The sequence below is a fragment of the Canis aureus genome, chromosome 34 (assembly GCF_053574225.1).
Source record: "Canis aureus isolate CA01 chromosome 34, VMU_Caureus_v.1.0, whole genome shotgun sequence".
In the NCBI taxonomy this organism is placed as follows: domain Eukaryota; kingdom Metazoa; phylum Chordata; class Mammalia; order Carnivora; family Canidae; genus Canis; species Canis aureus.
The window spans coordinates 23,152,662-23,171,507 of NC_135644.1; the positions used below are offsets into that span (position 1 = coordinate 23,152,662).

The following is an 18,846-nucleotide window of genomic DNA, read 5'->3' on the forward strand; positions in this document are numbered from 1 at the left end:
CTTTTTGTCGGTGATTTCACCGTTTAAAATAGTCCTGAAGTGTTATCTTGTATTTCTAAGCACAGGAAAACTGTGATGTGTCTCACAGAGAAAATATGGGTTAGATAAGCTTCACTCAGGTATGAGTTATAGTGCTGTGAGTTCATTGTTAATGCTTCAACAATACATATTAATTTAGGCGTCTTTAAACAGAAACACAAAACAAGTTATATATTGATTGGTTTTAGAAATGTTGTGACCAGAGTGTGACCTTATTTTGTATGTCCCCAAGAGCAGTAGGTCAGTATGCACTAATTCAGTACAGCTTTATAGTACATAACTACCATGAATAATGAGACTCGCCTGTATTCTCAGCTGGCCCTAGGCAAGAAGAGGCCCTAACCCCTAGTTCTCACCTTTGACCAGACTGGAACCACATGTGGAATTGAAAGGGAAAATAACTGACACTAAAGTTCCAATTGTGGAGATTTGGCTGCAATGGATAACTGTATTCATCTTTCCATGAGTCTAATAGGCAGCTAGCTGGGCTTGAGAACAACTTTGCTGCCTCACTCTGTGGCCACAAGAACTGAATGGCAGCTCAGGAACTTCCCATTGGGGGCACTCTCCAAGGGCAATATGTCTGTTCTCTTAGGGAAAGCAGCCTGAAAAGAGGTTTTTCTAGCCCTCCTTGGGTCATCTTTGTATGTTCATATTCAAATAAAATGATTTAAGCTCCTATGACAAACAATGCCTTACTATTACATATCACAATTGTTTAAGTTTTGAGCAGATATCACTTTATTTTAGGAGAAGAGGGCACAGCCCGGTCCCAGACAATGAGATATATGAGAAAGTTTGCTGGGAATTTTTTCTTCCTTCACTGTTGGGTGGAAGCAAATGGGAGAAACGCTATGCTCTTTAACTGAAGTTATAGGAAAAAATAATGTTTGTAGCTATTGTAGCTATTTTGCAACCATGAGAGAAAGACCAAGAAACTTACAGGACACATCCTAGAGTTCTGACATCAATGAATGCACCAACTGTTCTTGTTATGTGGGAAAAATCAATCCCTCTGGCTGGGCCACATTTACTCAGGCATTCTTTATCTTGCAGCTGAAAGCAAGCCTACTGATGGCCTTTCCATCCTGCAGAGCATTGTAAGTCCGGCACTATTCCTAAGGATTCCTAGAGGGTTCATGCTCTCACTGTCACCCTTGGATAGAATTCTCAATCCATGTTTCCTGTCTCACTTTCAACAGATAAGCTTTCTTTCTACGCAGCTCTGCTCCCCTACATGGAGCCACCAGCTCTCCTTTATTAACCAAAGCACCACAACACAAAGCTGTTACATGTGGTGGACTTTTATGAAAGATCTGGACCAAGAAGGGTCAGTAAGCAAGTGTAACACAGGAACAAACTGATTATTCAATATTAGGCATTGCTGCCCAAATATCCTAGCCTTCCCTGCTGTAGGGAATCTCCCTATAGGCTCTTCGTCCCCTTGGCATGTCAACATGTTCTCCCTACAGAGGAGATCTCTTCCTTGAAATCTCTTCCTCGGGGTTGAGACCATCTCAGTTCACTCTCTGTTGAAGGGATGTTGAATGTGTATATGCATGTGTGCAATAAAATACTGGTAGGAAATACATGTAAAATATTAAAAATGTCAATCTCTGGGTGATAGGATTGCAAGTAATTCTATATAATCTTCTTTGGTGTTGTGTTATGCCCCGCCCCCAATATCTATAATGAACATAAACTGTTTCTTAAATAGAACATTACTTTTAGTAAAACATTCAATTCAAGAATTTATTTTATATCCTATTACATGTCTGGCAATAAGATATGAAATATATTCAGTTTCCATGTGTTAACGTAATATACTGACATTTGTTACAAAGCAATACTAGTAAAAAAAAAAAATTCTGCTTCCAAGATCTAAATGCTTAATTGCCCTTTTTCCCCCAGAGTTAACTCTCTCTTCATTTATACATCTTCCTCTTCTATTCTTATTAATCCTGCTCTTCAAATTCATCACAAGCTCTAGCCCTTGGGTGGTTCTCTAGAGCTGTGGTCTCCAAGTACTTTGTTCCTGATTTTTTATCAGTAAAAATATTTGAACATGGACCCTAATGAAAGTATATGTACTTAGAAAATCTTTACATGTACAACTCTAATAATACATCATAAAACACAAAAATTAAATAGGAAGGCATCAGATAAAGGTGAAATAAGATTGTTCAATGTAATGACATAATCCATTGCATTGATAATAAAAGGTATTTTGTAATTGATAATGCTTTATTGTTTTTTAAAATCTGAGTTTAACCCTATGTGATTTAGCAAATCAAAAAGATTGATTCATCTTAATATTTGATTTCAGTAATTCATTCTACTTCAAAACTTTGTCAGTTATAATATGAGCAGGTGAAATAAAAATATTTAACTAATTGTTAAAGGATGAGTATTAAGTAATAAGAACAGCAACCACGCAATCAGAATGAACACAGGCTGAGATATCTAATCCCAAGTGTTCACCAGCTATCAACCATAATTTCAAGGAAAAAAACAACAACAACAATGGCACTCTAATACATTTGACTGTAGTTTGCTCTTAAACATTAATTTAATTTTATTTTATATTTTTTCCACCCCTTAAACATTAATTTTAAAATAAAGTAACAGAAGCATGGCTAATCTATGCCTTTGAAGTATAGGTGTTGTTTTAACGAACAACAAAAAGTCCTAGTGACTGTTCTTGAAAGGACTTAAGCTATAGAGGAAGCATTTGGAAAATAGATGTTTTGGAAATTTTTCACTTATTCCTGACGTTTTCCCCCCAACATTGTTTGTTATGTAGAAACACTTTTGCACATGCATGCTTAAAACCAGAATTTTATAACTGAATTGGTGGAAATAATTAAGAAATGAGTATTAGGATCTAATAAACTTTTAGCTAGAATTTCTTGTTCTGTTTTGGACTTAGGGTTTTGAAATATAGAGCTATGATAATACCCTTTCAATAAACTTTTCTTCTAAATCAGTCTATCCCCTTCTGTTTCCTGAAAAAACTGAACCTGTTTAAAAACTCAGCTACATGGCTAGTTCTTATGTAGGTTTATATACATAACTAATTTATTTCCACTATAAATTGTGCATTCTTTGAGAGGTAGCACCATCTCACACTCATAGCTTGTATAAGAATGCTGGCAGTCACTTCTTGGACACATAAAATGCCAGGGCTGGTGCAAAATGCTCTACATTCAATCCTTTGAACAAACTTATGGCCTGGAACTGGTATCATTCTCGTTTCACAAATGAGAAATTTTAGGTGATTTTCCTAAGACCACACAGAAAGAGGCAGTGCTGAGATGTGAGTCCTGACACCCTGGCTCAGAGTCACCATGCATAATCAGAGCACTATACTGCTAGGCTAAGGGCATCTAGCTTTCAATGAAATAGAGTAGGGTCTTTATTGATACAAGTTGGTAATAAATGAAAGGACAGAAACATAATTTTAGAAGGATTTCCTCATTGAACTAGAATTATTGTAATTTAATTGAGAAAAAAGCATACTGCTGTTACACTGTAGTTCTAGTTTGTCAAAGAAGTGGCAGCTATGATTTTTCACTATTTCTCAACTACAGAAAATGCAGATGAAAAGTTGGGTAACAGCAGGAATTTGTTATGTCCTATCTTCTTGAATTACTGTTTAGGGAACAAAATGCCACAGGTAACTTTTAAAATTGATAGGGACTGAAATGTTTCTTTTGGGTTTAAAAAGAAAAGGCAGGTCTAGAGAAAAGGAAAAGACATATTGACAAGGTTTCCTATCCCAAAGGAGAAAGGAAACAGAAACTTACATTTAGAAAACCAAGAGGAGAATGAAAATGAAAGTTATCAGAGGAAACTTGACAGAGGAAAACATCTATTCAAACAAAAAGCAGAAAATAAACTAAGTCATAATTATAGATAAAGAAAATAGACACATTTTGAGAGACTGTGGCTTGGCTATTTCCACCCCTCAAATGCCTTTCTCCAGAAGGGGCCCTATCAAGATGATGGAAGATTCCTAAAAAAAGAGGTTCCTTTCTACTTTCCCTCTGGTGTTCTCACTCATTTTCAGTCTTCATCATTCAATCCTCATCTAGTGAAGTGACTCTTCCTTGAGAGTAAATATGAACTGTTATTGATAGATATTGTGGAATGTTAATGGTGAGAATTAGAGGAGGGTTTCTATATGGAAAATCAACTGGTGAAACTATAATGTGCATTATTATCTAGATCTTACCGAGATCAGGAACAAGCGAAGGGTGCCCACTTTCACCACTCGTACTCAACATATACTGGAGGTACTGGCCAGAACAATCAGGCAAGAAAAAAAAAAAAGTATCAGAATCGGGCAAAAAGAGGTAAAATGGTCTCTATTTGCAGATGACATGATTTTATACAGAGAAAATCCTAAGGACTCCACCAAAAACCTGTCAGATCTAGTCAACTAATTCAGTGAAGTTGTAGGATATGAAATGAATATGCAAAAATCAGTAGCATTTGTATACACTAACAACAAATTATCAGAAAAAGAAATAAAACTATCCTATTTACGACAGCACCAAAAGCAACAAAATACTTAGGAATGGATCTTATCATAGTCCTCATAGCATTTGTTCTCAACTGGCACATTGCCTAGTATTTGGTATCTGTCTTCCCACTCCCATTAGACTGTAAGCTCATAAAGCTTTGTTCAGTTTTATTAACTACACAAGAGCAGCACTGATCATATTACAGGTACTCAATAAATAGTTTTAAATGATTGCATGAATAAATCTGAACACTAAACATGAGAGCTTCTACTTTTGACCCTGGATCTCACAACCCATGAGATCATGACCCGAACTGAAGTCAAGAGGAAGACACTTAACCGACTGAGCACCCCGGGGACCCCTGATCTCTTTTTTTAGGTACAAGGTTATCTCCCCAAATTAAATAAATACACAGTAGTGTTTTATGAAGGAACAGAAAAGAATGACCTAAAGCATATCCATCTGCAAGGCCAAAGTTTTATTTCACTTGAGTAACTTTCATTATATGCTTGCATTAGATCAGCCGGTAAGGTCAAGGCATACAAAACTCCCATTGGTGGTGATCCACAAGGACCTACTGGGAGGACCTACTGTTTGTATTGTACCGGTCACTGTGTACATATGCCCTTTCTTCAAGGAGCTTACCATCCTATAGGGAAGTTTAAAAGGCTTAGCTACGGAGTGTAATTAGAGCATAAAATAAGACAACATGCTCTCAAGAGCTCAGCTGAATACTTCTTGTGTATGATAGAAACAAGGGCACTGTATTTCTCTTATCCAAAGCACCACCAGGCTTCCCTGTCCTATCTAAACTTCATTGAACGTACTTTGCCAACAGATTACTTTTCCTACGTGTCTTTTTAACGGCTTAAGTGACCCCTCCATCCTCCACAGAGTTCTAGACCATGAGGTTCCCATCGTGAAGCATACACACTACCACCCACGGTCCCCCAGGGCTGCAAAACATGAGTAGCAACCTGAAGAACTCACTTTTATGTGGCTTCTGTTCTGAACCAAAACTGCCATTTTTCAGTGTGGGTGTCTTTTTTTCTTTTCCCTCATGACATAGACAAATGTTGATGTTTACTACAAGTTGGTACATTAGTTGCTAATTAAGTTCCTCACTGCTTCAGCCAAAACTTTCTGTATTGAATCCAAGAAAAGAATGGCAGCTATATCAAAAATAAGTTGTTGGGGATTTTGTTTTGTTTTATTAAAGGAAAGTTGCATATTAAAGAATATGGGGAACTTACAGGCTGGGAGATGGAAAACCTTCCTTCTTGGCTTCCCGTTAAGCTGAGTCGGTGGTTCAAGTCCCTCTGCGTCTGTCACCAGGCCCTGGGCGAAGCCACACGAACACTGCGCTTTGGGCCTCAGGCAATCAAACAAACCGCGACAGGTCATTGTTCCACTCGTGTTCTCAGGCCCAGATTCCCACGGGGAAGAGCAGGTTCCTTGTAGCGCAAAGGGGCTCTGGGTTCACGCACGTCTGGACCGACGCCTTAGCCTTATTCGCTCCCCCTGCACCCGACTTACCTGGGCGGAGGGGGGGGGAGGGGGGGAGGGGGGACTCACCTGTCTGCCCCCGCTAAGGGAAGCCCCGGACCCCGCGCGGTCAAGCCCGCCCCGAGCCCCCCGGAGCCGGCAGCGGGGCGCGGGGACAGCGGGGCAGGGGTCGGGGCTCGGGCGGGCCTGCGGGGAGGGCCAGGTCCCCGCCCCCCGGACTGCCCTGCCCCGGACCCGCCGAAGGCGGCTCCCGCGCCCCGAGACCTGCGGACGCTCCCGCCCGCGGGCCCGTCTGGGGAAGGCCGAGGGCGCCGCGGAGAATCGAAACAGAAACCGGAGTCCGCCAAGTCCCGGGGCTGCCCTGCGGGGCGCGGCCTCCCCGCCCCCCGCCGCCCGCCGCCGCCGCCAGCAGCCGCGCAGTCGGAGCCCGGAGCCCGGAGCCCGGAGCACGGAGCACGGAGCCCCCCGCCCGCAGCGCCCCCCGCAGCGCCCCCCGCGCAGGTGCGGCCGAGCCGGGCCCCCCGTCCCCCCCGCCCCGCGCAGGTGCGGCCCAGCCGGGCCCCCCTCCCCACCCCCCCCCGGCCCCGGGGAGCAGCCGGGAGCCCGCCGTCGGGCAGCCCGCGAGAACCGTCCCCGCGGGGCCGAGCGAGGATGTGGAGCGGCCGCCCCTCCGCGGACCAGAGCTTCCGCCATCTCCTGTCGTGCTTCAGGGCGCGGGTGAAAACGTACATCCAGGTGGAGCCGGTCCTGGACTACCTGAACTTCCTGCCCGAGGAGGTGAAGGAGCAGATTCAGAGGAAGGCGGCCAACGCCGGGAACCTGCAGGCGGCCGAGCTGCTGCTGAGCACCCTGGAGAAGGGAGCCTGGCCCCCCGGCTGGACCCGCCAGGTCCTGGTGGCCCTTCAGAGCGCGGGCAGCGTCCTGGCCTCGCGCTACCTGAACCCCGAGCTCGCCGACCTGCCCTCGCCGTCCGCCGAGAACGCCCACGACCAGTGCCTGCAGCTGCTGAACCTCCTGCAGCCCACGCTGGTGGACAGGCTTCTGGTCAAAGACGTCTTGGACAAGTGCGTGGAGAAGAAGCTGCTGACCGATGAGGACAGAGACCGGGTAGGTGGCAGTTCGGGCGGAGGCAGGGGCTGCACCTGGGGGGCCCCTTCCCTGGCTCGCCCCACCCCGAGCGGCCCCTGACATCCCTGGGTGAGTCAGGTTCCCTCCCTTCTGGAGGGGACAGCGGTTAGGCACTTAAAAATATACTTTTGAGGGTGCAAGTACGAAAGAAAAGCTCTTTCTCTGATCCTTCCACTAAGATAAGCCGAAGAGGCGTCCGCTGCGACATAGTGCGGCCTGCTGACAGGTAGCATTTGTTGAGCACCTACTATAGACGCTTCGTATCGTTGGCAAAACCTGCTCCCGGGGTTCATGCTCCCAACGATCCATAAAGATTTTTAAGGTCGTTAACTTTGTTTTACAGATGAGGAAACTGAGGTGGGTCACATAACTTGCCCAGGTGTCCCAGGAAAGCAGTGGCGGACCTAGGGATTCGGATCCTGGTGGGGTGACATTTGACGTCTTACTTTGTATAGTTCCATACAACTGGTGTCCGCAAACCCTGACCCGCGGGCTGAGTAGGTCCAGAGTGTTACTGGGTTTTACAGGCCCATAAGCTAAGAGTGGGTTTCGATTTTTCAATTGTCAGTGCTCATAAAGAAAGTTTTATGGGAACAGAGCCGCGCTCATTCATTTACATACTCTAACTGCTTCAGCGCTTTCGGAGCAGTTAAGGAGACACCAGACAGCCACAAAGCTTACAGTATTTATTATCTGGACTTCACAGAAAACAACCTGCCAATCTCTGGCCTACATTATACATTATGCCATTTGATCTTGGTCCAAGTGGAGAAATTACATAACACATGCACACACACACACACACACACACGCACACTTTCTTTTTCTTTAACCAAACTTACAAGATTCTCTGAGAATTAAAACTTGCAGATAATTCATTGAAAAAACATGCTCCCAATTGCAGTTTTCCATATTAGCAAAGGAGTAGTGGATTTTTTAGATGGTATTTTGACAGGGTAGATTTTACAGGGCACTTTACACTTAATGTAATGTTTCTTTTTTTTAAAAAAAAGATTTATTTATTTATTCATGAGAGACATAGATGAGAGAGAGAGAGGCAGAGACATAGGCAGAGAGAGAAGCAGGCTCCTCACAGGGAGCCCGATGTGAGACTCGATCCTGGATCCCAGGATCATGACCTGAGCCAAAGGCAGACGCTCAACCACTGAGCCACCCAGGCATCCCTAATGTAAAGTTTCATTGTTCATTGTTTCTTAATGAACAAGGATGTACTATGAAGTATAGAAATGCTGACCTATTTGAACATGACTTGCTCCAAATTGTAAGTAAATAAAAATCTTATTTTGAAAGGCATGTAGGCATATAAACCCATGACTAAGTCAAAGGCTTTGTCTAACATGCTATGATTCTGACATTTTCTTTCTTCTTTCTTTCTTTCTTTCTTTCTTTCTTTCTTTCTTTCTTTCTTTTTCTTTCTTTCCATCCGTTGTTTGTTTCTTCATAACAAAGTTCTGGACATTGGTTGGCCTCACATTAGCCTGTGATGTAACTTGGTCTTTAATGACTAAAGTTAATACTCCTTTGTAGACTTGACAGCCATGGGCCTGTCCAAAGACCCAAGCATGCATCTAATTTTGATGGCTGGTTTTCCCAACAAGTAAATTACTTTGCACTGTTGTCTGTAACGTTTATGTAGTTTTGTGTATTGAGAACCAGCTAGAACGCATTATAGTAGTCCAGCTGGATATGACAAATGTGTACATCACTGTGGCAGAAACTTAATTTGGAAGACAGTATGCAGCCTTCAAGCCAGCTGGAGATGGAAGATGGCATTTCCAGCCACAGTAGCTGTTAGGAAGTCCAGAAGCAACAGAGTCCAGTAACACCACAAAGCTGTTTATGTTTGGTGGGTATGATGTCCCGATTGCCAGCGAAACAGCACTTCTCCTTATTTACTCTAAATACTTCTGCCTATCAGCATCACTTTTGTCTTGCCTGGATTGAATCTCTGCCAGCTAGATTTTATCCAAGTTCTTGATTCTGGCAAGCTTGGAGGCAGCTAGCAGTAATGCAAGGGATTTGACACAAAGAAGATGTAGAGTAAAGGGACATTTATGTACTGGGTATCAGTTAAAGCCAAAGCAACCCAAACTCTCCCTCAGATTTATATTTCAAAAGAGGCTCTGAAAGATGGAGGAGCTATGCATTTGAAGCTTTCTGAGGAGGAATAGTGTCTCCGTGAGACTCTAGAATCCTGTCTACACATCGTTTTGCATGTGTCAACAAAGCTCTCAAAGACAATGGCAAAATAAGCTATTGGAGACAGTGGGAAGGAAGTACTAGGTTTAGAAGAATCTATATTGATACAAGAGTCATTGATAAATATTTATCTCAAAATAGCAAAGAGTACTCTGGGGAAAAACATGAGAATTTGGAATGGGAAAACCTGGGTTTGAGAACCATGTTTCTTACTCTATGTGTTACTTTGGGTCAATTTATGTAAGTTCCTTGATCCTAAATTTACCCATGAAAATGGACATAATGTCTCCTCTCATTCATGGTACGTTAATGAATACAAATGAGAAATCATGTCTATGAAAAAGCTTCACAATAAATAATAATAATAGTTGTTTTGATGTGATGACGATGATGAATTTTATCATTATTCATTTGGTTACATTTTCTTGTGAATTTAAAGTTTCAGAGATTTAGGTAAATCAACCACATTGAGTATGCTTAATGCCCCTGGATTAAACTGTGATTTCAAGGAAAAACTATGTCTCCCATCTTTAGAAACCCAGCCAGGACTAGGTATAGAACTGGTTATTAATGAGTAATAACTGATCGATTGAATTTATTTACAAAAAGTTGTCTGGGATAAGGGATGAGAACAAATCATGTCATGAATTACCTTCCCAGGCATTTGAAAATGAATGGATGATGGACATAAGATCTTCAGACTTGCTTTTCTGACAGCCTAAAGTAATATTTGACTAAGAAGTCAAGACTTCTAAAAAGTATTTTAATTATTTTCCTGTTTTCTGGTAGACACTTTCTACTTGTTCTGTCATTTTAGTTTATGGGTCTCATGTCCATCTCTGGAACCCTCATACATCAGAGACTCCAGAAATGACCCTAGATTTAGTTTTGTGTCCAGTAAGTACCCAAAATTTATTTAAGGGATTGGTTATTTATTCATTTGGTTTAAATTTATGGAGTGACATCTTGTGGCAGACGCCATGCCAGTGGTGAAAAGACTGGATAATAAATGCCAATACTGTCTGTGGTTTCATGGAGCTTAGTTGTAGCATTGATCAGTATTCTTTATTCCAATAAATAAAGTCTAGCGTATGCAAGGTACTGTTGTAAATACTGGAGAGTCAACAATAAATATAAGAATCGATTTATAGGGGATTCCTGGGTGGCTCAGTGGTTTGGCATCTGCGTTTGGCCCAGGGTGTGATTGTGGAGTCCCGGGATCGAGTCCCACGTTGGGCTTCTGCATGGAGCCTGTTTCTCCCTCTGCCTGTGTCTCTGCCTCTCTCTCTCTCTCTCTCTCTCTTTGTGTGTGTGTCTCATGAATAAGTAAATAAAATTAAAAAAAAAGAATCACTTTATAGATCACTATAATGTAATGTTCCCTAATAGAAAGGGGCTGCCCCTGTACTGACCTGCTTTAATTTTAGGATGCTTAGTGACCTCTCGGCACCTCCATTGACTTAGATAGCCATGAACTCTGGAAAAGAGGAGACCATATAAACATTTCCATAGTGTCTTATTATCAGTGTGAACAGCTGAAGAAAGGTGCGTATTTCTGTCCTGGCCAGTTCAAAGCATTAAACATGCAGAGTCCAGGAAGACTCCATATACCTTTCATTTATGTAGGAGAACCAGAAGTACTATGCTCAGTCCAGCTAGAAACCAAGTCCATTTGTCCTTACATGAAGTTGAGAACCTGAGTCAGTCTCCCCCAGCTCATTGTATTGCCAGGTAAATTGGTATATGTGAGAATTTTATTAGCAAGAAAAAATACTAGCAAGAAATTAGCTATGTCAATGTAATGATGATATATATTCATTTATTTATTTTTTTATAAATTTATTTTTATTGGTGTTCAATTTGCCAACATATAGAATAACACCCAGTGCTCATCCCATCAAGTGCCCACCTCAGTGCCCGTCACCCAGTCACCCCTACCTCCCGCCCACCTCCCCTTCCACCACCCCTGGTTCGTTTCCCAGAATTAGGAGTCTTTCATGTTCTGTCTCCCTTTCTGATATTTCCCACTCATTTTTTCTCCTTTCCCCTTTATTCCCTTTCACTATTTTTTATATTCCCCAAATGAATGAGACCATATAATGTTTGTCCTTCTCTGATTGACTTATTTCACTCAGCATAGTACCCTCCAGTTCATCCATGCCGAAGCAAATGGTGGGTATTTGTCGTTTCGAATAGCTGAGTAATATTCCATTGTATACATAGACCACATCTTCTTTATCCATTCATCATAGTACTAGAAGTCCTAGCCTCAGCAATCAGACAACAAAAAGAAATAAAAGGCATTCAAATTGGCAAAGAAGAAATCAAACTCTCCCTCTTCGCCAATGACATGATACTCTACATAGAAAACCCAAAAGACTCCACCCCAAGATTGCTAGAACTCATACAGCAATTTGGCAGTGGGGCAGGATACACAATCAATGCCCGGAGGTCAGTAGCATTTCTATACACTAACAAGGAGACTGAAGAAAGAGAAATTAAGGAGTCAGTCCCATTTACAATTGCACCCAAAAGCATAAGATACCTAGGAATAAACTTAACCAAAGAGGTAAAAGATCTATACCCTAAAAACTATAGAACACTTCTGAAAGAAATTGAGGAAGACACAAAGAGATGGAAAAATATTCCATGCTCATGGATTGAAAGAATTAATATTGTGAAAATGTCAATGTTACCCAGGACAATTTACACGTTTAATGCAGTCCCTATCAAAATACCATGGACTTTCTTCAGAGAGTTGGAACAAATTATTTTAAGATTTGTGTGGAATCAGAAAAGACCCCGAATAGCCAGGGGAATTTTAAAAAAGAAAACCATAGCTGGGGGCATCACAATGCCAGATTTCAGGCTGTACTACAAAGCTGTGGTCATCAAGACCGTGTGGTACTGGCACAAAAACAGACACATAGATCAATGGAACAGAATAGAGAACCCAGAAGTGGACCCTCAACTTTATGGTCAACTAATATTCGACAAAGGAGGAAAGACTATCCACTGGAAAAAAAGACAGTCTCTTCAATAAATGGTGCTGGGAAAATTGGACATCCACATGCAGAAGAATGAAACTAGACCACTCTCTTGCACCATACACAAAGATAAACTCAAAATGGATGAAAGATCTTAATGTGAGACAAGATTCCGTCAAAATCCTAGAGGAGAACATAGGCAACACCCTTTTTGAACTTGGCCACAGTTACTTCTTGCAAGATTCATCCATGGAGGCAAGAGAAACAAAAGCAAAAATGAACTATTGGGACTTCATCAAGATAAGAAGCTTTTGTACAGCAAAAGATACCGTCAACAAAACTCAAAGACAACCTACAGAATGGGAGAAGATATTTGCAAGTGACGTATCAGATAAAGGGCTAGTTTCCAAGATGTATAAAGAACTTATTAAACTCAACAGCAAAGAAACAAACAATCCAATCATGAAATGGGCAAAAGACATGAACAGAAATCTCACAGAGGAAGACATAGACATGGCCAACAAGCACATGAGGAAATGCTCCGCATCACTTGCCATCAGGGAAATACAAATCAAAACCACAATGAGATACCACCTCACACCAGTGAGCAAGGGGAAAATTAGCAAAGTAGGAACCACAAATGTTGGAGAGGATGTGGAGAAAGGGGAACCCTCCTGCACTGTTGGTGGGAATGTGTGTTGGTGGGAATGTGAACTGGTGCAGCCACTCTGGAAAATTGTGTGGAGTTAAAAATAGATCTGCCCTATGACCCAGCAATTGCACTGCTGGGGATTTTCCCCAAAGATACAGATGCAGTGAAACGCCAGGACACCTGCACCGCGATGTTTATAGCAGCAATGTCCACAATAGCCAAACTGTGGAAGGGGCCTCGGTGTCCATCGAAAGATGATACATATTCATTTAGAAGCACATTAACTTTTCATGGGGAACTAGGTTTTAGAAATTCTTTGTTTTTAACATGAGTTTTGCTTCCTGGTTTACTGGTATGAAAGCTGAGCTCTGCTGTGTTAAAAAAAAAAATCACCATTATATTTAAATAATTATATAAGGCTTTTATGAAGGAGAGAAAACATTTTTATCAAACAATTTTGGTGGCAACCAAAATTTAATGGAAATTTCAGTGTTTTCCCTACTGATTTCTATTGGAAAGAAAACTTATAAATCAAAGTATTTAGAATGTGAAAGCATCTAATTATATTACCCACAAATTCGTATTTATTTTGTATTACATAAATTAACAGTGTATCTTAGATACTTTAAACTGCACATTCAGAGAAATAGTTCAGTAGAAGAGGAACATGAATGAGAATATCATTAGGTGTTCTGTTGGAAGTCTCAAGCCTGAATAGTCTCAAGAATTTCCATGAGTTTGACATTGGAATCTAATGTCTTCAGTAGGTTTTAGGACAACAGATTAAGTAAAAAACAAAAACAAACAAACAAACTCAGAAGACTTCTTTAAAAGTCAGAATCTTGATGAAGCTGCTAAAATTGCACAAGTGTTATATATAGTTCCACTGTTCAAATAATAAAAATACTCATAGGAAATAATCATACAATGATCCTCAAATGCCTGAACTCAATAAGGACATAGCAAACTTGGCTAATGTAATTCTGCAGTGAAAATCAACCTAACTGACTGATAGTAGAAGAAAATGTTGTGCCCATAATATAATTAGGTTTTTAGTGAGAATATTCATTACAGTGCTTACTCTTTTTAGAGAAATGCTTTTTGATTACTTCTGTCAGGTGGATTTAAAGGTGATTAAAGAGTGAGGTGATTAAAACTAGAAATGGTTGAATTTGAAAAAGGTACTCAAACCAGTCTTACTTAACATCTGTAGCAACTATGATTTAAGTTAGCAGATAATAATAAAGTTACAAACACCAGAGAGGACAAAAAGTTTCCATTAGGAGATTAGTAAAGTTGGACAAAAGGTAGGAATGAGCAAGAATCTGCTTAGAAAATGCTTTCAGGGAGATGGACTGAAGTCACCTAAATTTTATTAAGTCTGATTGTCATCCTACCTACTTCTTGCTAGAAAATGTGCTTAAAATTGGAGACAATTAGTAGTTCTAATTATAGCTCAAGAAGGCAGTGTTTGGCCTCTGAAGTCAATTGACTGGGATGAAATTTTGCGTCTGCCATTTACTAGCTTTGTGGCATCAGGGAAGTAACTGGAATGCTCTGGGCCTTGGATTTCTGATCTGCAAAGTGGGTTGATACTGGTTCCTTCTTCAGGGTTTCTGGGTTAATATATGAAAAGCCTTTCTAATAACATTATTAAGTATTATCTAAGACAAACATACCTACTGGGTAGAAATCATGCTGCGTACTTCTATACTAAGTGATGCTCACTGGTGAAGTGTTTACACAGGTAGATCCTATCTTTGGTTATCCATAATAATAACTAACACTAAATTTGTGTCGGACGCTGTTCCAAAAAGGCAAACACGTACCTGACACTAAAAAGTTATAGGATATTATAGGACTAGAAAATACACAAATTTAATAAGAAACAATTAATCTAGCTAGTCAACCCAGATTATAGTGTAGAAGGTGGACAGATGTTCAGAAGGACCTTCGAGAGTAGGTAAGTCATTATTTTTCGTCTTAGCTGCTGATTAGAATCATGAAATCCTTAAACAATATTCTGGCTTCCCAACACAGACAAAATAAGTCAGAATCTTTGGGGGTAGATCCCAGACATGAGTGTTTTTAAAGCTCCCCAGGTTTAAAAAAAAAAGGGTAGGGGGACACCTGGGTGGCTCAGAGGTTGAGTGTCTGCCTTCGGCTCAGGTCATGGTCCCGGGGGCCTGGGATCGAGTCCTATATCAGGCTCCTACAAGGAGCCTGCTTCTCCCTCTGTGTATGTCTCTGCCTCTCTCTCTGGGTCTCTCATGAATAAATAAATAAAATCTTTAAAAAAAATAAAGCTCCCTGATGTGTCTAATATGCAAGTAAGATTGAAAAGCCCCAATTTTTCTTTTCAGTTGCCTCATTTTGCACATGCAGAAGCTGAGGCCCAGAGAGATACAGTGCTTTCCCAAAGGCACAGCAGGCTGATGATGCCCTGTCTAATTTCTTTCTGGTCTAAATGTGGCTTGTATTAATCTTTTCTCCAACTGTTTGGTGCTGTATTAAGAACTGGGCAGTGCACCGTGATAATGATCACACAAATGATCCACACTTAAAAAGATTTGCTAGTTTAAGCTAAAAGATAACTAAAAGGAAGACTAAAAGTTGTAATGAATGCACATAGAAATAATTTTGCCCCATACTTTAAGAAATATATGTAGAAATAAATTTGTCTTATAATATTAAATAAACACAAATTTAAGAAAATATTATAGTCATTAATACCTATTACAAATACCAAGTAAGCAAGAATATAAATCTTCCTTCTTTTTTTTTTTTGTATTTTTTTTATTGGAGTTCGATTTGCCAACATATGAGAGGTGGGCAAGAATATAATCTTATAAATCTTATAATAGTAATTACTTCATAGTGATAGTCAAGAAAGAGAAGTCAGGTAAGAAATATTTGGCTTCCTATTTATAGATTCCATTGGTTAAAAAGAAATAGCAAGTGCTAGATACACAAAGAGATTGATGCAAATAGACATAACAGAACTAGAAATTAAAGACACTTTCTCTTGCACCCTTATTCAGAATGACCAAAGTAGAGCATTTATTTCCTAAGTGTCACTTTTTAATATCTTGGTGGCTTTAAAAAACTGTGCATTTTTAAAAGGGGGCTTGGCCCACAGGGTTGCTTTCCCCTACAATCCAGAATTGCTACAAGTGACATTGTTCTTTTCTTTAGTGGTTGAATATAAGCCTTGACTAATCTTACCCTTGATTGCTGATTTTTTTTTAAAGGCTAGTTCCTGCTTAAAACTGTTCAGAAGATGTGTGATCTTTTTTAATTCTGCCTTTCTCTTAAAACAGATCTCTGCTGCTGAAAACAATGGAAATCAATCAGGTGTAAGAGAGCTTCTGAAAAGGATCGTGCAGAAAGAAAACTGGTTTTCTTTATTTCTGACTGTTCTGAATCAAACGGAGAACTATGCCCTTGTCCAAGAGCTAACAGGCACAACTTCCTTTGAAAGCAAAGAAGGTATATCTAATTCTACTAAAAAAGAGTTTGTTCATTTTGCCTAGTGATTGAAATGAAGTGAATTGTGTGTAGACACAATGCCAAACACTAAGATATTTTGTATAGACACAATGCCAAACACTAAGATATTTAGAACCAAAATTTCAAAATTGGAAGCGATTAGGGATATCATGTGTGTTTTTTACCCTTTCCCAAATGAGGAAACTATCGCTTAGGAAAAGATGAACTTACCAAAAAATCACAAAACCCAGAAAACTGGGCTAGAATATTGGCGGCTGACCCCTTTAGTTTAACATTCTTTCCGCTGCCCATCTTATATTGAAAACAAGATGATTACCTAAAATTTTTATCAAAATAATTTATACATTGGCTATATAGCCAATAAGTTAGAAGAAAATATTTTAGTGGTTATTACAGCTGTGCTGCTAGTCATCTATATCAATTTTTAAGGAATTTTTTAAATGTTTGAAAGAGGATCTGTAATTATCAACATATCTCAATATTACTTCCTGTGAAGTTTTTTTTTTTTGATCCTTCAATTATAATAATAAAAGCAACATTTTAGAGCCCTTGTACATATATTACTTGTAAATCTAATATAAACTGCCCTCTAATTTTCTTTTCAGGGTCTGTATCTATGGTTTCAAAAATATCATATGTAAGACAAATTAAAAGTTAATTGGTGATGAATAATTTAAAGAAATTACAATCACTTCAAATTTACTCCACTTTTTCTATTCACCCAGTCATTTGTTCAAGGAACATGTATCGAGTACCACACACATTGTTGCAAGCGCTGCAGACTTGAATGAGACATACAAAGTCCACATTGTGACATACCACTTTCTAATGGAATAAGATACACAGTAAACACTTTTCTAAGATGCTTGTGCAAAATAAAAACAGTTACTAAATTATTAAATAGCACATTATGTTTTTATTCTAAATTATTTATGAAATGCTTAATTTTGCCCAGTAGTTAGAAATACACACACACATATATCTGCATATATATATATATATATATATATATATATATACACACACACACAGAGACAGACAGACACACACACACACACACACACAGCCAACTATGGTGAGTTCCCTTTCAGGACCTCAGGAGACCATTTCCATCCATGACAAATATTCAAGGACTTAAATTTCAGAGAGAAAAATGGCTGCAGTCTAGATTTTTTTATTGTTGTTGTTCCCTGGGAAATTTTGGCCTCAGTGTATCAAGGGACATTAGAAAGGTAGTCTTTCAGGTCACAAGACTTTGTCATTTCTGTCCCTCAAATTCAAGAGTACCTACCCATTTTACAGTTGTGTATGGTGGCACTACTTGTTTAGGATGGAGTCTAGAAGATCTGCTCCAAAGTGTGTTCAAGATTCTCTTGATATAGACAACATGTTTGGTCATATTTTCTTCTACAACATATACTTTTTAAAAGATTTTTATTTATTTGAGAGAGACAGTGTGTGTGCGTGAGTGGGGGAGGGTGGGGGGTGTAGGGCAGGGGCCTGAGGAAGGTAGAGGGACAAGCCAACTCCATGTTGTGCACAGAGCTCTTCACAACTGAATCCCAGGACTGATCATGACCTGAGCAAAAACCAAGAGTCACTCAACCCACTGAGCCACACAGGCACCCCTCTTTCTGAAATATTTTTAAGTTCCTCTTCACAAGGTGCTTTGTTAGAAGTTTTATTTGTTTTAGTAGGCTCCATGCTGGGCATGATGCCCAATGCAGAGCTCCAGCTCACCATCAGTGAGATTAAGACCTGAGCCAAGATCAATAGTCTGACCCTCAGCCAACTGAGCCATGCAGGCACCCCTAGAAGTTTTTTTTTTTTTTAAGATTTTATTTATTTATTCATGAGAGAGAGAGAGACAGAGACAGAGACACAGGGAGAGGGAGAAGCAGGCTCTATGCAGGGAGCCTGATGGGGGACTCGAGCCTGGGACTCTGGGATCACGCCCTGAGCCGAAGCAAACTCTCAACCACTGAGCCACCCAGGCATCCCTAGAAGTTTAATGTAATTTTAAAAATTATAATTCTTTGAACAAGAGCAATGAAGGTCAAGTAAATATAGTAAATCCCAGGTAATACCTACACTGTAACACACCTCATCACGTACATCTGATACTCTCATTCTTTCCTCTTCACTTTCTTTACTGTATGCCATAAATATGTGTTATTATTAGGTCTTCATGTGTCCGTTTCCGAATGGCTAGGGACTAGTTTATCCATATTGTCCCACCCCACGCACACATCCTGCCTTGCCAAGGCCAAACACTTTA

General features: G+C 40.2%; 2 protein-coding genes across 5 annotated transcripts in view; one reads left to right on the plus strand and one right to left on the minus strand.

The window, feature by feature from the left end:
- The window catches only part of GCA (grancalcin), a 53,060-nt gene extending 46,789 nt beyond the window's left edge, over positions 1-6,271 (minus strand). For 2 of the 4 annotated variants that reach the window (XM_077883024.1, XM_077883022.1), the window contains exons 1-2: positions 6,141-6,271; positions 5,819-5,937 (exon numbers count right to left, since the gene is read on the minus strand). The gene's annotated coding sequence lies outside the window, so the exon portion shown is untranslated. Of the gene's footprint in view, positions 1-5,555; positions 5,709-5,818; positions 6,102-6,140 lie in introns of those variants that run through there. The other 2 variants (XM_077883023.1, XM_077883021.1) reach the window with 2 other exon arrangements.
- A 378-nt stretch (positions 6,272-6,649) lies between these two features.
- Positions 6,650-18,846, plus strand: part of IFIH1 (interferon induced with helicase C domain 1) — a 57,116-nt gene continuing 44,919 nt past the window's right edge. The window contains exons 1-2 of the mRNA XM_077883019.1: positions 6,650-7,178; positions 16,379-16,547. Of these exons, the coding sequence (XP_077739145.1) occupies positions 6,723-7,178; positions 16,379-16,547 (625 nt within the window). The 5' untranslated portion in view covers positions 6,650-6,722. The remainder of the gene's footprint in view (positions 7,179-16,378; positions 16,548-18,846) is intronic.